We start from the raw sequence: 20,896 nt of genomic DNA, 5'->3' as shown, positions 1-20,896 counted from the left end.
ACTGGATTCCTCCTTGTTCTACACTCAACCCATATTAAAGTCCTTCCAATTCCTTAAATATTCTCACTGTGAGATTATGCATTTGCTACCTACTTTTCCTGAAACAAGATCTTCCCTTCCCATATACTTTTAGTAACCCCCACTTGCTCTACAGAAGGAGCTACCTCTTCCAGGGAGTCTTCTCTGGCCTCTGAATTGGGAGCTATGAGCCTTCCTATATGATGCACATCCTCACTAGTCAATATAAATTCCTATCCTATTTCCATCTCTACACTTAAGACACTGTGTGTTAGCACCTGCTTCTCTCTCCTCTCTCTTTCTCTCTCAATTTACTTGAGGACAGGGCAGTATATAATTGGTATTTGTATTCTTAATGCCATTAACACGGCACCTGACACATATTACAGACTTAAAAAAAGTTTCTTGTTGAAAAATCAAGCAGAAGTCTTTATGTACAGATTAAATATGTGTGGTCAAAGTAAGTGAGGTTAGGAAAAAAGATACATTTATTTTTATCCTAAGAAAATTTTTAGTAATGGGGCACCTGGCTGGCTCAGTCAGTAGACCATGAGACTCTTGATATTGGGGTTTTAAGTTCGAGCCTCACATTGGGTGTAGAGATTACTTAAAAAATAAAAACTTAAAAAAAGAGAGAAGTTTTAGTAAAATAAAATATAGCAATTGCTTCAGAAAACCTATGTGGTAAAAATACATCGAATGAATCTTGGCACTGGACTTTCCTTGTAGTATTGGTAGGATATTCTTATTGAAGCCAAAAGGAACTGAAAGTTTTGTTTTGTTTTGTTTTGTTTTGTTTTAACATTCTGTCTCTGACTTCTGGTAGAATAGAATAATAATTCTCATCTCATAAAGATTTTTAAGTATGAGGGTTATGCAATAGTACTACTTTAGTGATTATGGGTAAAGTTGGTACCAAATACATGTATTAATTTCTTCAATATGAAGCAGTGATTCTCAAAATTTTTCAATGAATATTTTCTAAAAACAGAACACAAAATCACAGAGGGTCTGGCAGATGTGGATGACATCAGCTCTCCACAAACTCAGAATTTGTGCCTTTGGTTTTTTCTTCTCTTTAAGATTTATGAAAATTTGGAATTCTATTCCAAAATATAACTCTATTTATTCTGATATTAAAATGTTCCTGTCAATTTTTTTACAGTCTTCAGTCACTTTTGCAGTCAGGGGGAGCCATGTGAATGAGTTCTAGCCAAAGAAGCGTGAATGAAGTGATAAGTGTCAATACTAAGCCAAGGCTTTAAGTAAATATAAGAAGCCCTCCTCATGTTCTTCGTTTTCCATCAGCTGAATAAGATCACATGTGACCCTAAGAGATGGCAGAGTGACAACGTGTAGAGAGCTTGGGCCCCGAGACCATGTGGAAGAGAGCTACACAGAAACTGGGATCACCCATCTTGAACTATTATGTGAACAAGAAATTTTAAACATCTATTTGTTGCAACGACTACTGTTATTCAAACCAGTAGCCCCCCCACCAAAAAAAAAAAAAAAAAAAAAGAAGAAGAAGAAGAAGAAGAACTAAGCATTTGGCAGTTCAAAGATATCCTAACCCCCAAATGAAATATTTTTTTTGTCTATACTAATTATCACATATTTATTTGGATTTTTGAAATAAGTGCTGTTGAAATGTTCTTTCAACTGTCTTAGACTTTGCCATGCATTAAAAACCTCTAATTAAAACATCTGCTCAGAATTTCTCAATGTGCCATAGGTTAAAGCAAGAAAATTCAGGCTTAATATTTAGTTTTTATTCAGAAAGGAAGAGGCAAAAAAAAAAAAAAAAAAAAAAAGGAAGGATGAATGGGGAAAAACGAGTGGTGCCCCCCCTAAAGCTATGTCAAATAATTTGTAATGGCACTAAATAATGCTCATGGAATCCTTATTATTTATGATATGCATAGAATATATGGAAAAAAGCTCACAGAATCTTGTTATTTATGATATGTATAGAAAATATGGAAAAATATACTAGAAACCTCACTCTGAAACATTTTTATACTTTCCTATATGGCAAGTATCGTTGACTGGATGGAGGGATCAGTGGATGGACAGATATATATAAATCAAAGGCTTATTACTACAAAGTAGACAATCATTATTAACATAATTAGTCACTAACATAAAAATTATGACTTTTAATTACCCTTTAACACTGTATTCATAATCTGTAAAATATTATTGCCTTACTATTACATGGTAACATTTTTTCTCATAAATAATGATTTAAAAATCTAAAAGAATAAATTAGAGAATCATAAAAATCACTGAAATTAAAATCATCATGACCTCTCCTCCCGATTTTTCTATTTTCTCCAAGTCCATCAACCCTCCCTTTTCATCAGTGTTAAGTCTTCTGCCGTTTGACCCATACTTAGGTCAATACTCATACCTAAATCCCTTGTTTTTTTCTGACTCTTCATTATACTCATCTGGAAAACTGCCCATACTGAATGAATTCAACTACCTGTTTCTCCCTGCAAACACTTAGCTGACTACAACTGCAGAAAACATACACGAGAGGGCTGAAGGGTACCATTATCAATGTGTAGTGATTTCTTCAGGTTCCACTGGGCAACTGCTTCTCCTAAACATTTAGAAGACCATTGCCATATATCACCATTCTATACCTCAAATGTCTGATAATGTGACCCTCCTACCACCTCTTCCCTCTACAGATAACCTTACCTTCTACATCCTGGAGATAAATAAAAAATTTAGAAAGGATAATTTTATAGGAATTTTGCTCAATTTACCACTATCTTAAATGTTAAAACAGTTTCATCTAACTTCAGATTCTCTGCCTTCTTTCCTCATATAAGAGGGTTGCCACCCAGTCTCTTTCTAAGACCAATCTCTTCACTTACTCTGGATTCGAATTCTTACAGCTTTATAGCTTTCTTGGATATATTTAAACAAACAAACAAAAGGATTAAAAAATGTGCTGGCCTCTCCTTTTCTTTCTTTGTAGATGCATCATTTTCTAGCCAGTCATTAAATATTGGATTTTCCCATGGTGTAATCTTAATCAATCTTTGCTTTTTTTCTTATTCTGTTTAGTCCCATCCGTCTTTAAACCTTATCTCTCCTATGACATTAAGATCAGTTTATCTGCTTCTCTGATGCCTATCTGCATATTTATATCTTAAAGACACCTCAAAATCATCAGGCCCAATAGTGAGCTCCTTCCTCATCTCACTCTCCATGTTCTATTACAAAACTATCACACCTGCCATCTTTTCTCCCTAAATCCCTCTTTTTTTTTCTTAATTTCTTAATGTTTGTTTATTTTTCAGAGAGAGAGAGAGAGACAGAGTGTGAGCAGGAGAGGGGCAGAGAGAGAGGGTGACACAGAATTCAAAGCAGATTCCAGGCTCTGAGCTGTCAGCACAGAGCCCCCAATGCAGGGCTCAAACTCTCGGACCACGATTCGGATCATGACTCTCGGGTCATGAGATTATGACCTGAGCCGAGGTCAGACACTTAACCAACTGAGCCACCCAGACGTCCCTTTCTTTAAGTATTTCTTGATCCATTCATGTCTCTCCAACTCCTCCACCATGTTATCAAGTCCAGACTGAAATCTTTAAAAAAATACAAAGAAAGATACCACCTTACTATTTAAAACACTTCAGTGACTTCCCACTGCTCAAGATCCTTAACCAAATTCTTAACATACTTGACTACATTCTGTAAAGTGGGCTACAAATCCCTGCCTTCTGCGAATCAGCAAACATGATGCTCTTTGTATTTATATTACATTTTGTATCTTTCTGAATGTAGAGCCTTTTTACAAGTTGCCCCTTAGCCTGGATCTATTCAGCCCATACATCTCAGTTCATACATTTCTGCCTCAGGGACATTTCTCAGATCTTCAAGTCTATTTCAAGCGTTGTAAGTTCTCTTACCACTCTCTACCCTGTCTTTGTAAAATCTATCATATGGGTTTTTCTTTAATATCTGGTTGTAGTGTGAAGGCAAGGAGTGTTTGTTTTTTAGTTTTTCTCACCATGTGTCCTATTCAGCACAGAATCAGGAACAACATGGATTCTCTTTTAATATTTATTGACTATATAGAAACAAGAAATTTAGAAAGCATTCTATTTGTACCCAGTTTAGGTCATATAATGAATTTGCATTAAAGTTTACAGACAGCTCTGACTTGATTTTTTTTGATGATTCACTCAAACCAGATGTCTTCACAGTTATGTATGGGAGATATGCCCAATTTCTATCATTTTGCCTAATTTCTTACATGTTCAATTTAATTTAAAAAAATTTGAAGTTATCATTGACAATCTACTCGCAAACCACCTTTGTTATTCTTCAATCTATTCTTCTTGGACTGTTGCTATGTTTGCTTTTCTTCCAGCTACCATTTCGCACTAGTTTGTTTCCTTTCTCTCTGGGTTACTATATAATATTTGTAAGTAAAAAAGTTGATATGACTTTTTAATTTAAGCATAATTAACAGACTTACATTAGTTTCTGATGTACAATATGATTCAACATTTCTATACATTACTCAGTGCTCATACACTAAGTATATTCTCAATCCCCTTTATCTATATCACCTGTCCTGCACCAAGCTCTCCTCTGGTAACTACCAGTTTGTTCCCTGTATTTCAGAGTTTGGTTCTTGTTTGTCTCTGTTTCCTTTTTTTCTTTCTTAAATTCCACATAGTAGTGAAACCATATGGTATTTCTCTTTCTCTGTCTGACTTACTTCACTTAGTGTTTTACCCCCAAGATCCATCCAAGTTGTTACAAATGAGAAGACCTCAAAAAACAAAAACAAACACAAAAATCAATGACCCCAAATACACACACACACACACACACACACACACACACGTTTAGCACCAAAACACTTTTTTTTTTTTTTGCCTAATAGCTAAATGTCAATTAGTAGACTATAAGTTTAATGAGGTTCAGGATCTGTGTCTACTGATATATCACTAGCACATAAAACAATTCTTAGAACATTCAGATAATCAATAAATATTTGTTGAATAAATGAACTTTCACATAAGACATTATTGAACAATGGCAAAATACATCCTAGAATTATTTTATCCTTCTCTTTTGGTGACATATGGACTACTGTATCTTCATTAAAATTCTTTCCCATAGCAGGATGACAATATGAGGAAAAGTCAATGTTTATCCCAATAATTTCCTTTAATTTTCTAAAATTTATAACTCCTGGATATTTTTAAAATTTTAGTTCTAGTAGTGATTCTTGAGATCATATGTAAATGTGTTAACTACACTACTTTATCAACTTCTGACTGAGGGATTAAAGAAAGCTCAGGACCTTTGATAGACAGAGACATAAGATACTGTAATGATATGTAGATGTGGAATAAGATCATAATATAAAGAACATTGGCCACGATAAAAAAATCTCAAATACTACACACACACACACACACACACCACATTTTAATACCTCTGAAGTTGAAATACATCTAACAATCAGTGGGTTTCTTAGTTTAAGTGGTAATATTTTCTTGTTTGTATTGGTGTATAAATAATGCCATATCTGAAAACACATGGCATTTTTTGTTCAATTAAATCCTTTTACAACATAGTATCCATAATGGGGGTGAACAAATGTTTCGGAAAGGGAAGAGAGAGGAGTTAAATAAGATTATAAGGAGCAAAGGAAGGCATTACAAGTGTTTTTCTACCTACCACAATTCTGTGTTTATATGTATGGAAATACATAGCTTTTATTACCTTATGCTAGAGTCAATCATGAATTTGTCTACTTCATTCCTTAAACTCCTTAAGAGCAGGACTATGTGTTAATCCTCCTTGTATTCCCTAGAGCTGGGCACTTGATAGAAGTTTAAATTCATTTGTTCAAGTAAGTTAAATCTAATAGCTTTGTCTTCTACAGAAAGGGCAGCAAATAGAATTTGTTGTGATAAATTTGTAAGGTACTTCATAGGAGAATATTAAGCTCTCTGATAAGGAACATTAACTTACTTGGGCTATTTGATTACTCTCTAATTCACTGATGCATTAATTTTCTGAATGCAGTAATTACCGTCAGGAATTACTAATGGAGAAATGAATTAAAATCTACTGCTCCAGGGCACCTAACAATGCCCAGGTGACCTGAAATATTTCCGAAAAATAAACATATTCTCCAAAAGCAATTTGCCTACCGGCAGAATAAGCCTTGCTAATTGCCACACATGTGAGGGAAATTTACAAAGGTCTCCATTTCCTAGGAGTTTATAAAAGTGAACACATTACTGCAACTGACATGCTGAACATGGAGGATACACAAACAGTGTCTGTGTAATTAAATATAAACACATTTATATCTTGTTCAACCCCAGCATGAATGAATTTAAGAGTAGAGTGAAGAAAACATGACCAGCATGGCTAAATAGGGAGTACAGATGATAAGTCATCAGCTCCAATAAATCAACAAAGCCTCTGCATCAATGTTGGCATTTTCAGAGCTCTCTAAATGAGAATAAACACCATTTCAATCACCAAATATGTGCTAGGAAAATTTTTCCAAATCAAGGACATTACTAGAAAAGACAAAAATTAATAATGAAAATACATAGGAAAGGGAGGTTTTGAAGGAATATGACTTTCAAACTAAAGGCAAACAGAACTCAAGCAAAGCTGAATTTCTAGTTATAGTGGAAGTGCAAAGGCATTTGTATGTCATTTGCCTTCCTGAAAACTCATACATCAATTAGGAATGAAAAAACAAAGTAGACAAAATAGACTTTTAAATATCAGTACCTACTTTCTATCTTTAGTGAGCCAAACAGCTATAATCCCAAATAGCAATTTTGAGTAATAATGAAAAATACATTTTGTTCTGTACCCAAACTAGAGTGGATACTGAGTAACAACCCTTGCCACTACTCTCCCGTTCGTCTCCAGACCTTCACAAGTACATTTTCCCCTTAAAAGTATGCCAGGCAGTCCAGAAACACCTCTCAAGATCTTTATAATGAGGGCCATGAGCAGGCCATGGCGATCACACTTCAGTCCCTTCCCACTAGACCCATGGAAAGTCAGCTCAACAAGAAATCACACTGGAAGCTCAATGGGCTGCTGAAGTCCTGGGCAAACCACCAGAGACAATGGTTGAAAGATGGAGCCAGATGAAGCAAAAATAAAGGCAAAGAGTAGCATATGGCAGCAAAGATATTCGCAAGGGATTTATTCTGAGTCCCACCAAACTCTCTGGGCTGTGGACTAAGGACAGAGTTGATCTGATGAGCATGGGCCCAAGAATTACAAACTTCAGGTTAAAGCAGAGGAGTGCCTCAGCTCGTTCCTGCAACTTCCCTTCACTCTATTTCTCAACAAAGACCTGCTTCATTTAAAGATGAGGCCTGAACAAGAAGAACTAGCGTTGAACATATGGTAAAAATATTCATTCTTCGGATAGGAAAAGCATTAAATGCATGATGGGTCAGCAGTGGATTAGGTGGTTTGACAACACTGATGAATAATATAGGCATCTCTTCTCACAGAGTTTCATGAAAGGGGAGACAGAGATCACAATGAACATCAAAAGCTAGTTAAGTTAAACAGTAGGTGAGAAAGTGATCATTGTTATTAAAAAAATAAATACATTAGGGAAAGGGTATCAGAAGTGCTAGAGGAGAGGGCAGGTAGCAGCAATGAATAGGACAGTCAGGAAGCCACACTGAGAAGATGAGATCTAAGCAAAGAGTAGATGGTGACATGGAAACGATAGGAAGCATTTTAGGCAGAGGGAGAGAGATGGGGTATGGATTCCTGAAACATTAGAGGATACCAGATCAGGAAGAACAAGATACAGATTAACAGAAATTGAGACCAGAAAGTTGAGGGGGGTGTTGGCAGGCAGATGGGGGAGTCCTCAGATCAGGTAGACCTTTGTAAAGACCTTGGCTTTTACTCTGTGGGAAATGAGAAAATTACAGAGTTTTGAGAAATGGAGTGACAAGATCTAATGTTCTAAAAGGAACATTTCTCTGTTGAGAATAGACTATCGAGGGCAAAGGTTAAGTGCAGGAAGACCCATGTATAAGATAATGAGTAATGGTGGTTCAGGCAAGGGTGGGGGTAGTTCAGACAATGAAAATTGGTTGGATTCTAGATGTACGTTGGAAGAGCCAACAGAGTTTCTGAAATTTGAAGTGAGTTGCAAGGAAAGGAATAAAAGATAATTCAAGGGTTCCAAAGTTTCCAGCCAGAGCATATGGAAAGATGTCATTGTCATCAGTAGATGACAGATGACGATAGATGATAGATACTGTTCAGAAAATAGAAAGGGGAAGATTGGGAGTTCAGTATTGGAAGGGCTGAATTTGAATCATTTATTAGGAATCTAGGTGGGGGTGTCAAGTAGACCATGGAATGTATGAATCTGGAGCTCAGGAGAGAGATCTGGACTGGAGAGAAAAAAAGGGAAAATTGCTTCTGCATATCGTTGAATAGTGGAGAGGGTCTGGGGTCTACAATACAGCAAGAGGGATTGAGGTGGGAGCATTATCTATGTAAGAAGTGGGAAGAAAGAGTGGAAGGAAAGCTATGCGGGTGTGTGGTATCTGTGATACTGGGGGCTGTTCTCTGATTGCTTTAATCTTTTTGGTGAAATAGAATTCAGGGTTATGGGCTAAGAACACAAGGATGTAGGAATTGGGAATTCAAGAAAAAAGGAAAAGTTTTGAGATAATCAACTGAAGGGAGGGGCAATAAACAGAACAGGAATCCAGAATATGATTGTCTGGTAGTATTAAATAACAAAATACCTGATACAAATTAAATTCAAGGACAGAAAAGCCATCATAAAAAATATGTGCTTATCATTGATTCTATTAACATACAACAAAGTTTAAACAACCATTAATAGTATGATTTCAGAGCAGAATGCATATTCTATAATCCTGCAATATGTAAAAATAATACTACTACTAATAAATATAAGATGTATGAGAGCAAGAGAGATGGGGAGAAGTATAAGAATGATAAATTTCCTGGGTGCCTGGGTGGCTTAGTCGGTTAGACGTCCAACTTTTGATTTTGGCTCACATCACGATCTCACGGTTCGTGAGATTGAACCCTATGGCAGGCTCTGTACTAAACATGGAGCCTGCTTAGGATTCTCTCCTTCTCTCCCCCCCCACCCCTTTCCCCCAAGCTCGCTCGCTCTCTCTCTCTCTCTCTCTCAAAATAAAATGAAGAATTTCCTCATTTTGTTAATAACAGATATAATCCTAAATTGAAATGTGTAATTAAAAATGAATTATTGCTCCAATCTGTAATTCTCTTAACATATATTTTTTCTTAAGTGTAAATGGTTCTTTTAGGAACTAGCATTTCTTGTGTTGAAGTACCAAAAAGTCTCATTTCATTAAATTCAAGTAAAATTAACCTGAATATTAGTATTTTTAATTTTTTAATGTTTATTTATTTTTGAGACAGAGAGAGAGCATGAGCAGGGAAGAGGTAGAGAGACACAGAATCTGAAGCGTGGCTTGAACTCATGAGATGTGAGATCATGACCTGAGCCAAGTCTGATGCCCAACCAACTGATCCACCCAGGCACCCAGGCCCCTGAATATTAGTATTTTTAAGTGTCATTATCCTATATTGTCTATTTTTGTTTGTCTCTCTTTTCATCAACAGAGAGAGAAACAGAGAATCACTTGACATGCTCCTCACCAAACGTTAATAGTGAGATTAATCTAATTTGGGAGGATTTTTTTTTTTACTATCTTCTTTTTAGGTAATACATTTTTTATCATATATATACTGTATAATAATTTAATGAGCATGTATGCATTTTTTAAAAATTTTATTTTAGACAGCCAACTAAAACACCCAGAAGCCCCTGTATTTTACCTTTTTTTTTAATGTTTATCTTTGAGAGAGAGAGCACAATTGGGGGAGGTGCAGAGAGAGGGGGACAGAGGATCCAGAGTGGGCTCCATGCTGACAGCAGAGTCCAATGCGGGGCTCAAATTTACCAACCGTGAGATCATGACCTGAGCCAAAGTCCGATGCTCAACCAACTGAGCCACCCAGTTGCCCCTATTTTTTAAGTGACACTTTTGAAAAAAATTAAGGCAAACACCTTGTTCCATATAACCTAAAATGTAGGGTAATCAGAAACTATCTTACCCTCGAAAGAGGAGCAGTGTTGAGTGGCCAAAACTATACAGAATAATCTATTAAAATGGAAAAGTGAAACAGCCAGGATTTAAAGGGATACTGAGAAATGCATTCATATATGTTGCTAATGAATACTCTAGCAATGTTTCATTTGTCATAAAATTTAAAGAACTTCCCTATCTCATTTTCTTCTGATAGACATTTAATTATCTAGCCACCTTTCTCCCTCTGTGTGTGTGTGTACACATATACATATACATATACACACACCTAGGAGAAACATAAAAATATTCCAAACTCTCAAGAAAAGTTACCTCTGGATGGTGAAATTATCGTTACATTTTCCCCCAACTGTAGTTTCTCAATATCCTATATTAACATGAAATGCCATATATTTCAATTCTAATATACACATATTTTCACATCCCGGAAATCAAGACAAGTCATAAAATTAGTAGTAGCTTAGATTCAAAGAAATATGGTAATTTTGTAATTGAAATATGAGAGTATTTAAAATGAAGGAGAGATGACAAAGAGACATCACAGAAGATAACTTGTCTACAGTCCTTAGAGTTGACTCGGAATATTTGAAAGATCAGTAAGAAGGAGGTGGTGATTTGGTTGTAGCTCAGGTTGTTTTTGTGCAAGCTTAAACAAATTTAGAGAGGAAGAACATGTTCAACAGGAATAAAGTCATTTACTATGATGGCAAAATGAGAGAAGTGAAGGTTTGGATGGAAATGAAAGAAAAAGACACAAAAACCTTTCCTGTAGTATTTCATTTGAATTGGAGTGAGACATTATGAGAAAGAGCTTAAAGATGGGGCAGAGTCAGAATGAGTTGGAGAAGACACTGGGGAAAGTGGCCTCAGATGACCACACTCTCCTTTTGACTAGGGTCCATTTGTGAAATTACTTACTCTTGAAACGCAACCAAATTTTGAAGTTATTTCTTGCCCTGGTGGAGATTAATATATTTTACTCTCAAACTGGTGAGTGTAAATACTACAATTCTCACATAAATATAAAAAATAATTTTGGGGGTGCCTGGGTGGCTCAGTGGGTCAAGCATTCAACTCTTGATTGGGTCATGATCTCACAGTTTGCAAGTTTGAGCCCCATGTGGGGGTTCTGCACTGATAGTGCAGAGCCTGATGGAGATTCTCTGTCTCCCTTTCTCTCTGCCCCTCCTCCACGCTCTCTTTCCTTCTCTCTCTCTCAATCTCTCTCTCTCTCAAAATAAGTAAATAAACTTAAAAAATAATTTTGTACTGAATTAAAGGTGATCCTATTCTTTCTGTTTAATCGTTACCATTTGTAATTCCATCTAAAACCATCTCCCCAAATTCTAATATACTTTGGATTTGTACCCTTCCTTTGCTTATGCCATATACAGAATTCGTTCCAATAATATATTTTCCTTGCCCTTAAAACAGATTTTTAGAACACGCTCACAAGTGAGAGACAGGAAATGGTCATCTTTACCACCTGAGTGACCCCTTAATTGGACTTTAAAATAACAAGTAAATAGTGCCAAGGTTTGGATAATTTTTAATTTGTATGGAAACCCCTCATACCAAGGTGAATTCTGGTACCTGTATGCACTACATACACTTAGTTTCATTTTCCAAAAGCATTAAATGAAGATTTTTAAGGAATTGTCTTACCCAGTGAGTTTGACGGCATGTGTCTGAAGCTTTCGATATTTTCCTGATTCTTCATTTGCTTTTTTGGTAATATGTCTATATATCCCTGTCTTATAATGGAAGAAATCCTCATGGACTTGCATTATGGCTAAAATAAAACCCAACAAAATAAATGCAACAGTTTGACACAATTCTCTTTAAAAAACCTCTGAAATTCTCACAGAACAATCAGTGGTTCAATTGCCATGAGAGTCTAAAGAAGAAACTTTGCAATTCAGCCTAATTTTCTTTCGTACTTAGTTTAATTGCTGCAGTATTTTTTTTTTTTTTGGTTCTCTTATAAAAACAGCTTTTAGCTATTTAGAATATTACTTAAGTACACATTCTACCTTTAAACCACCATCTATTCCTAATTGACAGAAGCGCTATTACCAGGAATCGAGACCCTTGCAGGCAAGCCCCCGTACACTTGGCTAGTGATTGCTGTTTCTCCATGAACTTGGGGCTTCACCAGGAGCCTCTTAAAACTCCAATTAAGCTGGCAGTGAAGGGTGAACCCAGCAAACAGGGCTTAAAGTAATTGTCCTTAATCCCTGCAAGTAAATACAAACCTTTCCTTGGTGAGTTTGAATAAAAAGCAAACCCTTGGCAAAAGAATGCTCTGACAAGATTTCATCCTCCCGGCTCTGAAGAGCTAAGCCACTGTTGTATTTTTTTAGAAAGTAAGAGCTTATACTTGATAAAGCTCTCCTTCATTCCCTCGCCTAGATTACTTCTTTTCTGTATCATGCGCTGCTTTGTTGAATGGCTAGGATAATTTAGGGTGAAGGCGTTAAAGTTTTAGAAGACATGCACTGAAAATATTTTTAGTTGGGACTAGATAAGTATATGTTGATAAGTGCACAATGCTTGTCTATATTAGTTTGACATGCTTTTTAAATAAAATAAAAACTAAGGTCACAGGCATTTGATAGATCCTAAAATGAAGCTTTAACTCCAAAGTCAAATATAACTTTTTAATGTTCCACCTTTTATTTCTTTTTTTAATGTTTCATACCTTTCCTGATGCTGTTTAAATATTCTCAAAAGCGGTTAACTCTTTTTTATCTGCTTTAAAATACTTTCCCATAGGATTTTAAGAATTTATGTAACTGTACTTAATGCAGATCTTCTTTAGTTCTCTTTTCAGCACCTAAAATTACTTGCAATTCTATAGATTTTAGAGGGCTGCACACAGTATTATTTATTCAGCATTCTATTGCGTTTTACATTCTTTTGTAGTGAGAGAGGAGAAAATGAGGCAACATGTTGCATGTACAGCAAGATGAGTCAACCAGCATTTATCTAAATGTGAAGATACTGCCAGGGGTTTTTCCCTTCTAGAGAACCATTGACCCCTTCAGCTCTTCTCAACTCTGCCTAAGCACCATGAATAAAATACACACTTCACTGCTAAAAAAAAGAGTGCCAAGCGAAGTAGCATGGGTGAGAGATCATCATGATCAACTTGAGGGTGGCTCCTTCCTTCAGACTTGATGAACCCATAAAGATATGACTGTATGTTACTGTAGTGCAATTCCACTTTGGGAAAACTGCAGCCAACTTTAGCACACAGAATTATAACAAGGTATGAGGGCAGGAAGGAGTCCACATCGATTCAGCTCTATCTCCCGCTCCTGACTCAGGCTGGCAGGAGGAAGGGTCTTGACAAACATTTGTTGAATGGCTGTGGAATAATTTGGATTTCAACTTTACTGTTTTCAGATTTTTATTTTTGATTCTTACTTTTGATCATTTTTGATTCATATGTGAAATTCATGAACATTGACGTACTTGAGCCTTAAAAAACAAACCTAAGGTGTTCTCAATTTTAAAGAATTATGCTCCAAATTTCTTCTGACTGATTAAAAGAGAGAGAAACTGGAAAGATTACTGCAATGATCTGAAGATAAAGAGAGCTTAAATAACTTGCCCCAAATCATTTAAGGAGCAAAGGTCAAAGGTGGAATTTTGTATGCAGCCTTGAGTTCTAATGCCTGTGCTCCTTTTAAATTTGTCACAAGAACTCACCTTAATGAAGCATGCATGGAAATCATACATGAATCTCCCACTCTTATAACAGTCAATAAAATTTACATAATTACAAGGAAAAACAATTCTCTTCATTTGTTTCATGTTTTGTGTAAGGTCTCAGGATTTTTCGACTTAAATTCAGGACATGTTTAGTGGAAGCTCTGGCTTCCCAATAAATGTTAAGTGGTGATAACGATCAGTAATAATTCTTCCAAAATAACTTTGAAACCCATTGTTCCTGCTAGATGTTGAACCAATACTAATTAGGTCAGCATTCAGGAAAACAAAAGCAGGTGCTGGCCAATAATTCCTTAAGTATATATCAAATGTTTTAATTTAACTTTGGTTAATTTAAATTTATTTGATTCATTCCACTGCACTGATAATACATTTTGGGCCCTTCATGTGTTCACAACCTGAAATTCCATTTTAGGCCTCGCTAGGTTTGTCCTTCCATGTTTTTCCAGGCAATGTTTAGCACAGGGAATATGCTCTATAAACTTATCTTCATCCATTGCAGTGATGCAAAATGAAATAGATAAGCAGAGGAACTATGTCTCAGAGATGATATCTTAAAAATCAAACTCAATATAAAGTCAGGGTATTATTTTCTTATTTACTGTTAATTTACTATCCCTAACACATTTACAAAATTGATCAAAACAGAAGGCATGTTATAAAACACAAAAGCACACTGGCTTCTTTGTTTTCTTTTGACTTTATAGAAAAAGGAAAGTATTTGGATTTTTTTCTACTGCTAATTCTTGATTTTTTTTTCCAATCCATTACCTAACCCCTTTAACATGAAGATGGGAAAATTTCTAATACTTAATACTTAAATATGACTGAATAATTAAGTGAGCCCTGCCACTAAGCATTTCATGTTTGACTGCCTGTTTGCCTGTTTGGTCCATGATCCCTTTTGGAAAGACTTAGCAGACTTTCATCAAACGTGCCACTAGTATTTAGAATTCAATTTATGAATGTGTCTATCTTCTTAAAATGAAATGGCAAATAATGAAGTCATTTGGTGAGCATATATCCTATAATTGCACTGATCTTAGAACTGTTGAAACTTTATGAACACTCTAAAAGTAAAAAATTTCTTTTATTTAGCTCCTTTTGCATGAAATTAAATATAATGCTGTTTATTAAAGAAAGAAATAAGACACAACCATATTTCATCCAAGCTTACCTTGAACTGGTCCATTTTGCATGATTTCTTTCATTATCTCAGTTTCCTAGAAGGAGAAACATCATTGAACATCATTATTGTTATCAGAGCATACTAAACCTACTATTTGGTGTATAATGTTAGGTATTATGTAATCAATTTAAGAATTCTACAATCCAGTGTGCCTTAACCACTTATAATTTACTCTTAATCATGGCTTGAAATACTCACATGTGAAATACCACTTTGATCAAGTTGCTAAAGACAAGACGCACCCATGTGTTTTACTGACTTTTACCAATAATATTTTCACCAATACTAATTTTTAATTATTATTTGAAATAATAACTTTTGTGGTCACAAATAAGAAATAATTAATTAAAACCATGTTTTATCAGTTTATCCATTGTGTTGATCACAGGAACAACCTCAAGTGATTGTTTAGTGAGGTACCTCAGTGTAGGTTAGTATATAAATATTTCTACGTTGTTACTAAGTGCCGTGTAATGCAGCACCTAGTAAGAAGGCAGGTCATTCATTTACTCTTTAATTCATTCATATATGCACATTGGTCACAGAGTATATACCAAAAACTGGAACAGAAACAAATATTGACCCTTTACTTGTCCTCAAGGGATTTACATTTTGGTGGAGTAGATGGAGAATAGCACAACTAATTGCATTATGATATAATAAGTTACATTACAGAGATAAGCACAAAGTTCCTAGGGGTGCAAATGAAAAGGGAAATTAATGTTATGTAGGAGTTAAGAAAAGTTCACAGAGAAGATGAAGTTTTGACCTGGGCCTTGACACATGTGTGGGCTTTTACCGGATGGAAACACGCGGGATACCCACTTGGGTCAGAGGAATGATCGTGCAGCTAAGAAGGAAGCATGAGAGAGCATGATGTATTTATGGAGTGGACAGTAATCCTATTTATCACAAGCATTAGGAGCAGGTGTAGGGGTAGATGCTGGCAGGACAGAGTGTGTAAAGGATTCGGTCAGAACCGAATCATGGAAGACCTATATGCCATTATAAGAATACCGAACCGTAGGGTCACCTGAATGGCTCAGTCAGTTAAGCATCCGACTCTTGATTTCATCTCAGGTCATATGTGACGGTTCATGATATCTAGCCCCTCGTCAGGCTCTGCACTGATGGTGCAGGAGCCTGCTTGGGATTCTCTCTCGGCACCTCCCCCACTCTCACTTTCTCTCTCTCTCAAAATAAATAAATAAATAAATAAACTTTGCCTTAAAAAAAAAAAAAAAAAAAGAATACCAAACTTATTCTGCAAGTAACCAGAAGCCACTGAAGGTTCAGATATTCTGAAAGTGAGCAAGTCTGGGTAAGACTGATATGATGGAGTTAAATTTGTCCAGGCTTTCAACATGAAAAACTAGAATCTAAGGGAGTCATGTTCCCATTTTGGCTGCACCTACTTCAATCATTTTGTGGAGTAAGGCAAAGGATTGATACAATGAGCTACTGCCACAAAAAAGTCACTGAAAAAAAGGTATGATTTAGCTCTTATTTGTCAAGTATGGAAATACATATCATATAATCATTCATGCTGCTAATATTACAAGGATCAGAAATCTGAGAGTCTTTAATGGACACTTTAAGAATATAAAAAATTATCCCTCAAAACATAGCATCATTTTAGAATATAATAGTTTTTAAATAGTTTTAATAACAGCAGAGCTATATATTTTTGAGAAAGTTAACCATTGTTAATTCTTGCCATTTAGACTTACATTGGAAGAGACTCTGTATGGGGGAGAACATTGGTAGATCCTGTTTGATTTCTCAATGTTGTTGGGACATGGCTTTGTGGCATGCCGTTTTCCCCGCCCATCAGACCTACTCGCCATGGCACAACCATGATTGGTAGCATTTTGGTTCTTGAAAAGTGGATAGCATGCATGGGATACCAGTCTATGAGGAATAAGCAAAGAAGTGAAAGTAGTACTTAGGAAAATGCCCTAATATCGAATCTATGCACAAGTTTACTTAATTAAATATTTATAAATTTTCCTGAAGTTTACTAAGTTACATGTGTCACTTTCAATGGGTTGATTAAATCTAATACACCAGTTCAATATATTACACTCTTCCCTGCTCCCTCATTTTTCTTTATTACAATTTTAAAAATCTTGTTTCAACCTACTTTAATAAATAATTTATCTATGGTATAGAATTTCCTGAAGATGAAAAGTGACTGTCAATAAAATCTATGGTAATATTCATACAGGAAAGGCTTCTTCATTCTGAATATTTAATTATAATATAGAAGAGCCAAACTTAATATGAAAAAAACCCAAGGATTTTATTATGTTGAGATGGGGTATTTTGATGAATTATAGAAGTTTCAAAGTTAAAGCTGTTTTGTTTCTGTTTTTGCTTTTACATTTTTATGAAGTTATAAACACCTTCTCATAAGATCTAAATCATTATGTTTATGTGGTTCATTTTGGGAGAAATACTATATACTAAGTAGAAAGTTATCAGATGCATACATTGTACAAAAGATAAAGAAAATAATTTTTATTTCTGATATTGAAATTGAATGTAGTAAAAAGCAAAAATTATTTGATACCAAAGCTATGTAATTTATTGAATATAGAAGAAGATCATAAGGAAAATAATAAAATTGCTTTTATACATATTTAGCTTGAATTAGCCATAGAAGTATCAAATATGATTGCTTCAAAAAAATTCAGTAGTGTTCAACAGAGTAAGAGAATGTGAGCAAGGAACATGATGAAAGTAAAGCTGTTAAAGAGAACGCTTAAAAAATTCTTGCATAATATGTATTACTTTGGGATAGTAAGTGCCATGGATTGAATTGTGTCACCCCCAATTCATGTGTTAAAGCCCTAATTCTAAGGTGACGGTATTTGGAGGGGGCCTTTGGGAGATAACTAGCTTTAAATGAAGCAATGAGGTGGTGCCCTGACACTGGATTTAGTGCCCTTATAAGAAGAAGAAGAGATATTGGTGCTCTCTTTGTGCCATTTGAAGACGCAAAAAGGCAAGTTAGGAAGAGGTTCTCTCACCACGACTAGATAAGCTAATATCTTGATCTTGGACTTCTCAGCCTCCAGAACTGTGAGAAATAAATGGTTGTTGTTCAAGCTTCCCAGTCTATGGTATTTTGTTATGGTAACCTAAGCAGACCAATACAGTAAGATTTAGTTTGGTCTCAAAGTTCATTTATGTTTGGAAGCTTCTAAAGGATATTAATTTTTGCCACAGTGTAAAACAGAAGCCAATCAAGCACCACTGTACCAAAAGGTTATCAGTCCAAGTTGTCCATTCAAAGCATGACCTTATTAAGCAACATGCATGAAAACTTTTTAAAGAAATTTATTGCCACCCATCAATATCTGACACCCACGCTTTCATACTACCTGACTGGTCTAGAGCAAACCTAGAGCACTCAGTGGATGATAAAAATACAGGTGAGCAATACATATGTACACTACTCATTATCAACTGCAGTCTCCTTACCTTGATAACTTGGGTTTTAAGTAGATTAGCCCTTGTGCAGCAGGTATCAGATTACATGAGATACATAAAAAACAACCTGCCTTTCCTCATTAAATGGGATGGTAACCCAACGATAAATTACTAATTTTATTCATCTCGTTCTTAATCTAATTTTTCCCTGGCATTACCCATCTACCTGGGTAAATGAAGACTCCGCAGAGGTATGAGCAATATCAACTACTCTATTCCCGTGGGAACTCAGTAAAGCCATTTGGCTCAGAGCAACCAGGAGACAATGCTTCCTTGAATCCTTCTATTCATTTGGCCAGGAAATATATACATTCTTCAAGTAATGGCTTCCAATAGCTTATAATCTTAGTAGACACCAAATACAGTGTATATTTAAATGTAATACAGGCATTTATATGGGTGTAGCACATATGTTTTTTGGTAAAATCTTAACATTCGTTTCCTTCTTTTAACTCCGAACAGAACTCAGAAGAATACTACAAATATATGTTGGGCAGCTATTTACCCACGTTTTCTCAGGAACCACCAAGCCCTATCGATGCTTCCACTATTGCATCCGTGACGGTTCTTGGGACAGCAAGAGATCAAATTCTGAGGGGATAGATTAGCTGTGTATCGACCTTTGGACTGAATTGCTATTCGGTCAGCTGCCACACCTGTTTCAAACAGAATAGTGATTAATATTCAAAGGGCATATGACATTTTTAATAATTTACATAGCCTTTTTTTTTTAATCCTAGTCACCAGAGCTTTATATAATTTAAAATTAAGGCCAATGTCCTTAATATATCATGCTTTCCAGCAAAGTCAATGGGGTCCTAATTTTGGTCATAACCAGTTGTGGTATTGCTCAATCGTCTTATCAAATTCAAAGACTTTTCTAGTCCCTTGTTCTTTTCTAGTTCGTTGTTCCTTTCATGTTCTATATACTTATGAATTTTTCATTAAGGAATCTTTCAAGTATAACTCCTTGAGGGCAAGAATCACATCTCAGTTACATTTCTATCTCCTGTACCTCATGTACAGTCATGGATAAATATATAACTTTTGAAATGAGTGAAACTAAACTGACGAAATCAGAAAAGCTTATAGAAATATTAACTGGAAATTCATCCATATTAATACGATATATTGGAATGAATTGAATCCTTGGTTTTTAAACTGGTGTCTGTATTAATCACTTGGGAAACCATTCATAAACTAATCCATACTTATATAAATCTTATACAATATCTAAAAACTACAGAGCATAATTCACCTTATTTATACATGGTATAAATTTATATCAATATAAAATTCCCTAGCATGGTTGTAGCTAATCAGTTCATTCCTTTTCCCAACATATTACTGGCTACCTGCTAGGTGATAGGCACTGAACTAAGTACTAGAAATTACAGTGATGAACAAAAATCATATTGATAACCCTTATAGAATAATAGGCTAGGGAAATTAATCCACCATTGGATAAAATGATAATCCATTTTCATTTCAATTATGTTACCTCGATAAACTAATAAGAATGACAAGATCATGAGAAAATTGGGATGGGTGCCATTTTGGTACAAATTGTTGTTGTTCTTGGATGGCTGGTATAGTTTGTTCTTGATATTTAAACTTACTTACTTTTATTTAAAGGCAACAATGCCATAGGCTTTCTTGTATCCATCCAATGTTTTCAGGAGATGTTATAGCTTTTGCTCATCAAACTTGTCTGTATAATGGAATTTCTCAAGGTGCTAATTTAGAATTATCCTAAAATAATTCATTTTTAAATAATTCACTTACATATGTATTTCTGTATGTACATGGTTTTTATGTAACTATAGCATATGTACAATTCTGTAATGCAATTGCTGGCACATTTTAAATGCTCAATATCTGTCCAATCTATAACCTCCTACTTCCTTCTTGATTCCCATCTCTTACTGTGTTGGGATAAATTTCATAAGAGAAAATGACATTCTACTATCACCTCTGCTATCCTCAAGGAAATAATTCCCTATTTCATTGAAGAAAATAGAAATTTTCTGATGCTCTGACTTTCAGTACAGGGTTCAGAATCAAATGTAAACTTGAAAATATTAGTGCAACTATTCTCCAGTTCAAAGAACACTTTGACAACAGTAGTCAAGGAGTCAGTAACCTGGCTTCCAGGATCATTTCTGAGATTGGGTAGGTCATTTTATCTATTTGTGCCTATTTTATAAAACCAGAGGCTTGAAAAATGTGACCTCTAAGATTCCTTCTAGCCCTATGAATCTGTAGATTTCAACTCAAGGATAAATATTTT

The 20,896-nt window shown here is 35.3% G+C and overlaps 1 protein-coding gene across 2 annotated transcripts in view; it reads right to left on the bottom strand.

Annotated features, from left to right (window-relative positions):
* TINAG (tubulointerstitial nephritis antigen) overlaps positions 1-20,896 on the bottom strand; it is an 83,186-nt gene that overhangs the window by 29,742 nt on the left and 32,548 nt on the right. The window contains exons 6-9 of one of the 2 annotated variants that reach the window (XM_025925602.2): positions 19,112-19,262; positions 16,842-17,022; positions 15,100-15,145; positions 11,853-11,979 (exon numbers count right to left, since the gene is read on the bottom strand). In XM_025925602.2, coding sequence (XP_025781387.1) covers positions 11,853-11,979; positions 15,100-15,145; positions 16,842-17,022; positions 19,112-19,262 — 505 coding nt within the window. Of the gene's footprint in view, positions 1-11,852; positions 11,980-15,099; positions 15,146-15,694; positions 15,804-16,841; positions 17,023-19,111; positions 19,263-20,896 lie in introns of those variants that run through there. The other variant, XM_086707088.1, reaches the window with a different exon arrangement.

Source organism: Puma concolor, chromosome B2 (genome assembly GCF_028749965.1).
Source record: "Puma concolor isolate L17-30 chromosome B2, mPumCon1.1.hap2, whole genome shotgun sequence".
NCBI lineage: Eukaryota > Metazoa > Chordata > Mammalia > Carnivora > Felidae > Puma > Puma concolor.
Note: the sequence above shows the minus strand (reverse complement) of the source record. Positions and strands in the feature narration are given on the sequence as shown.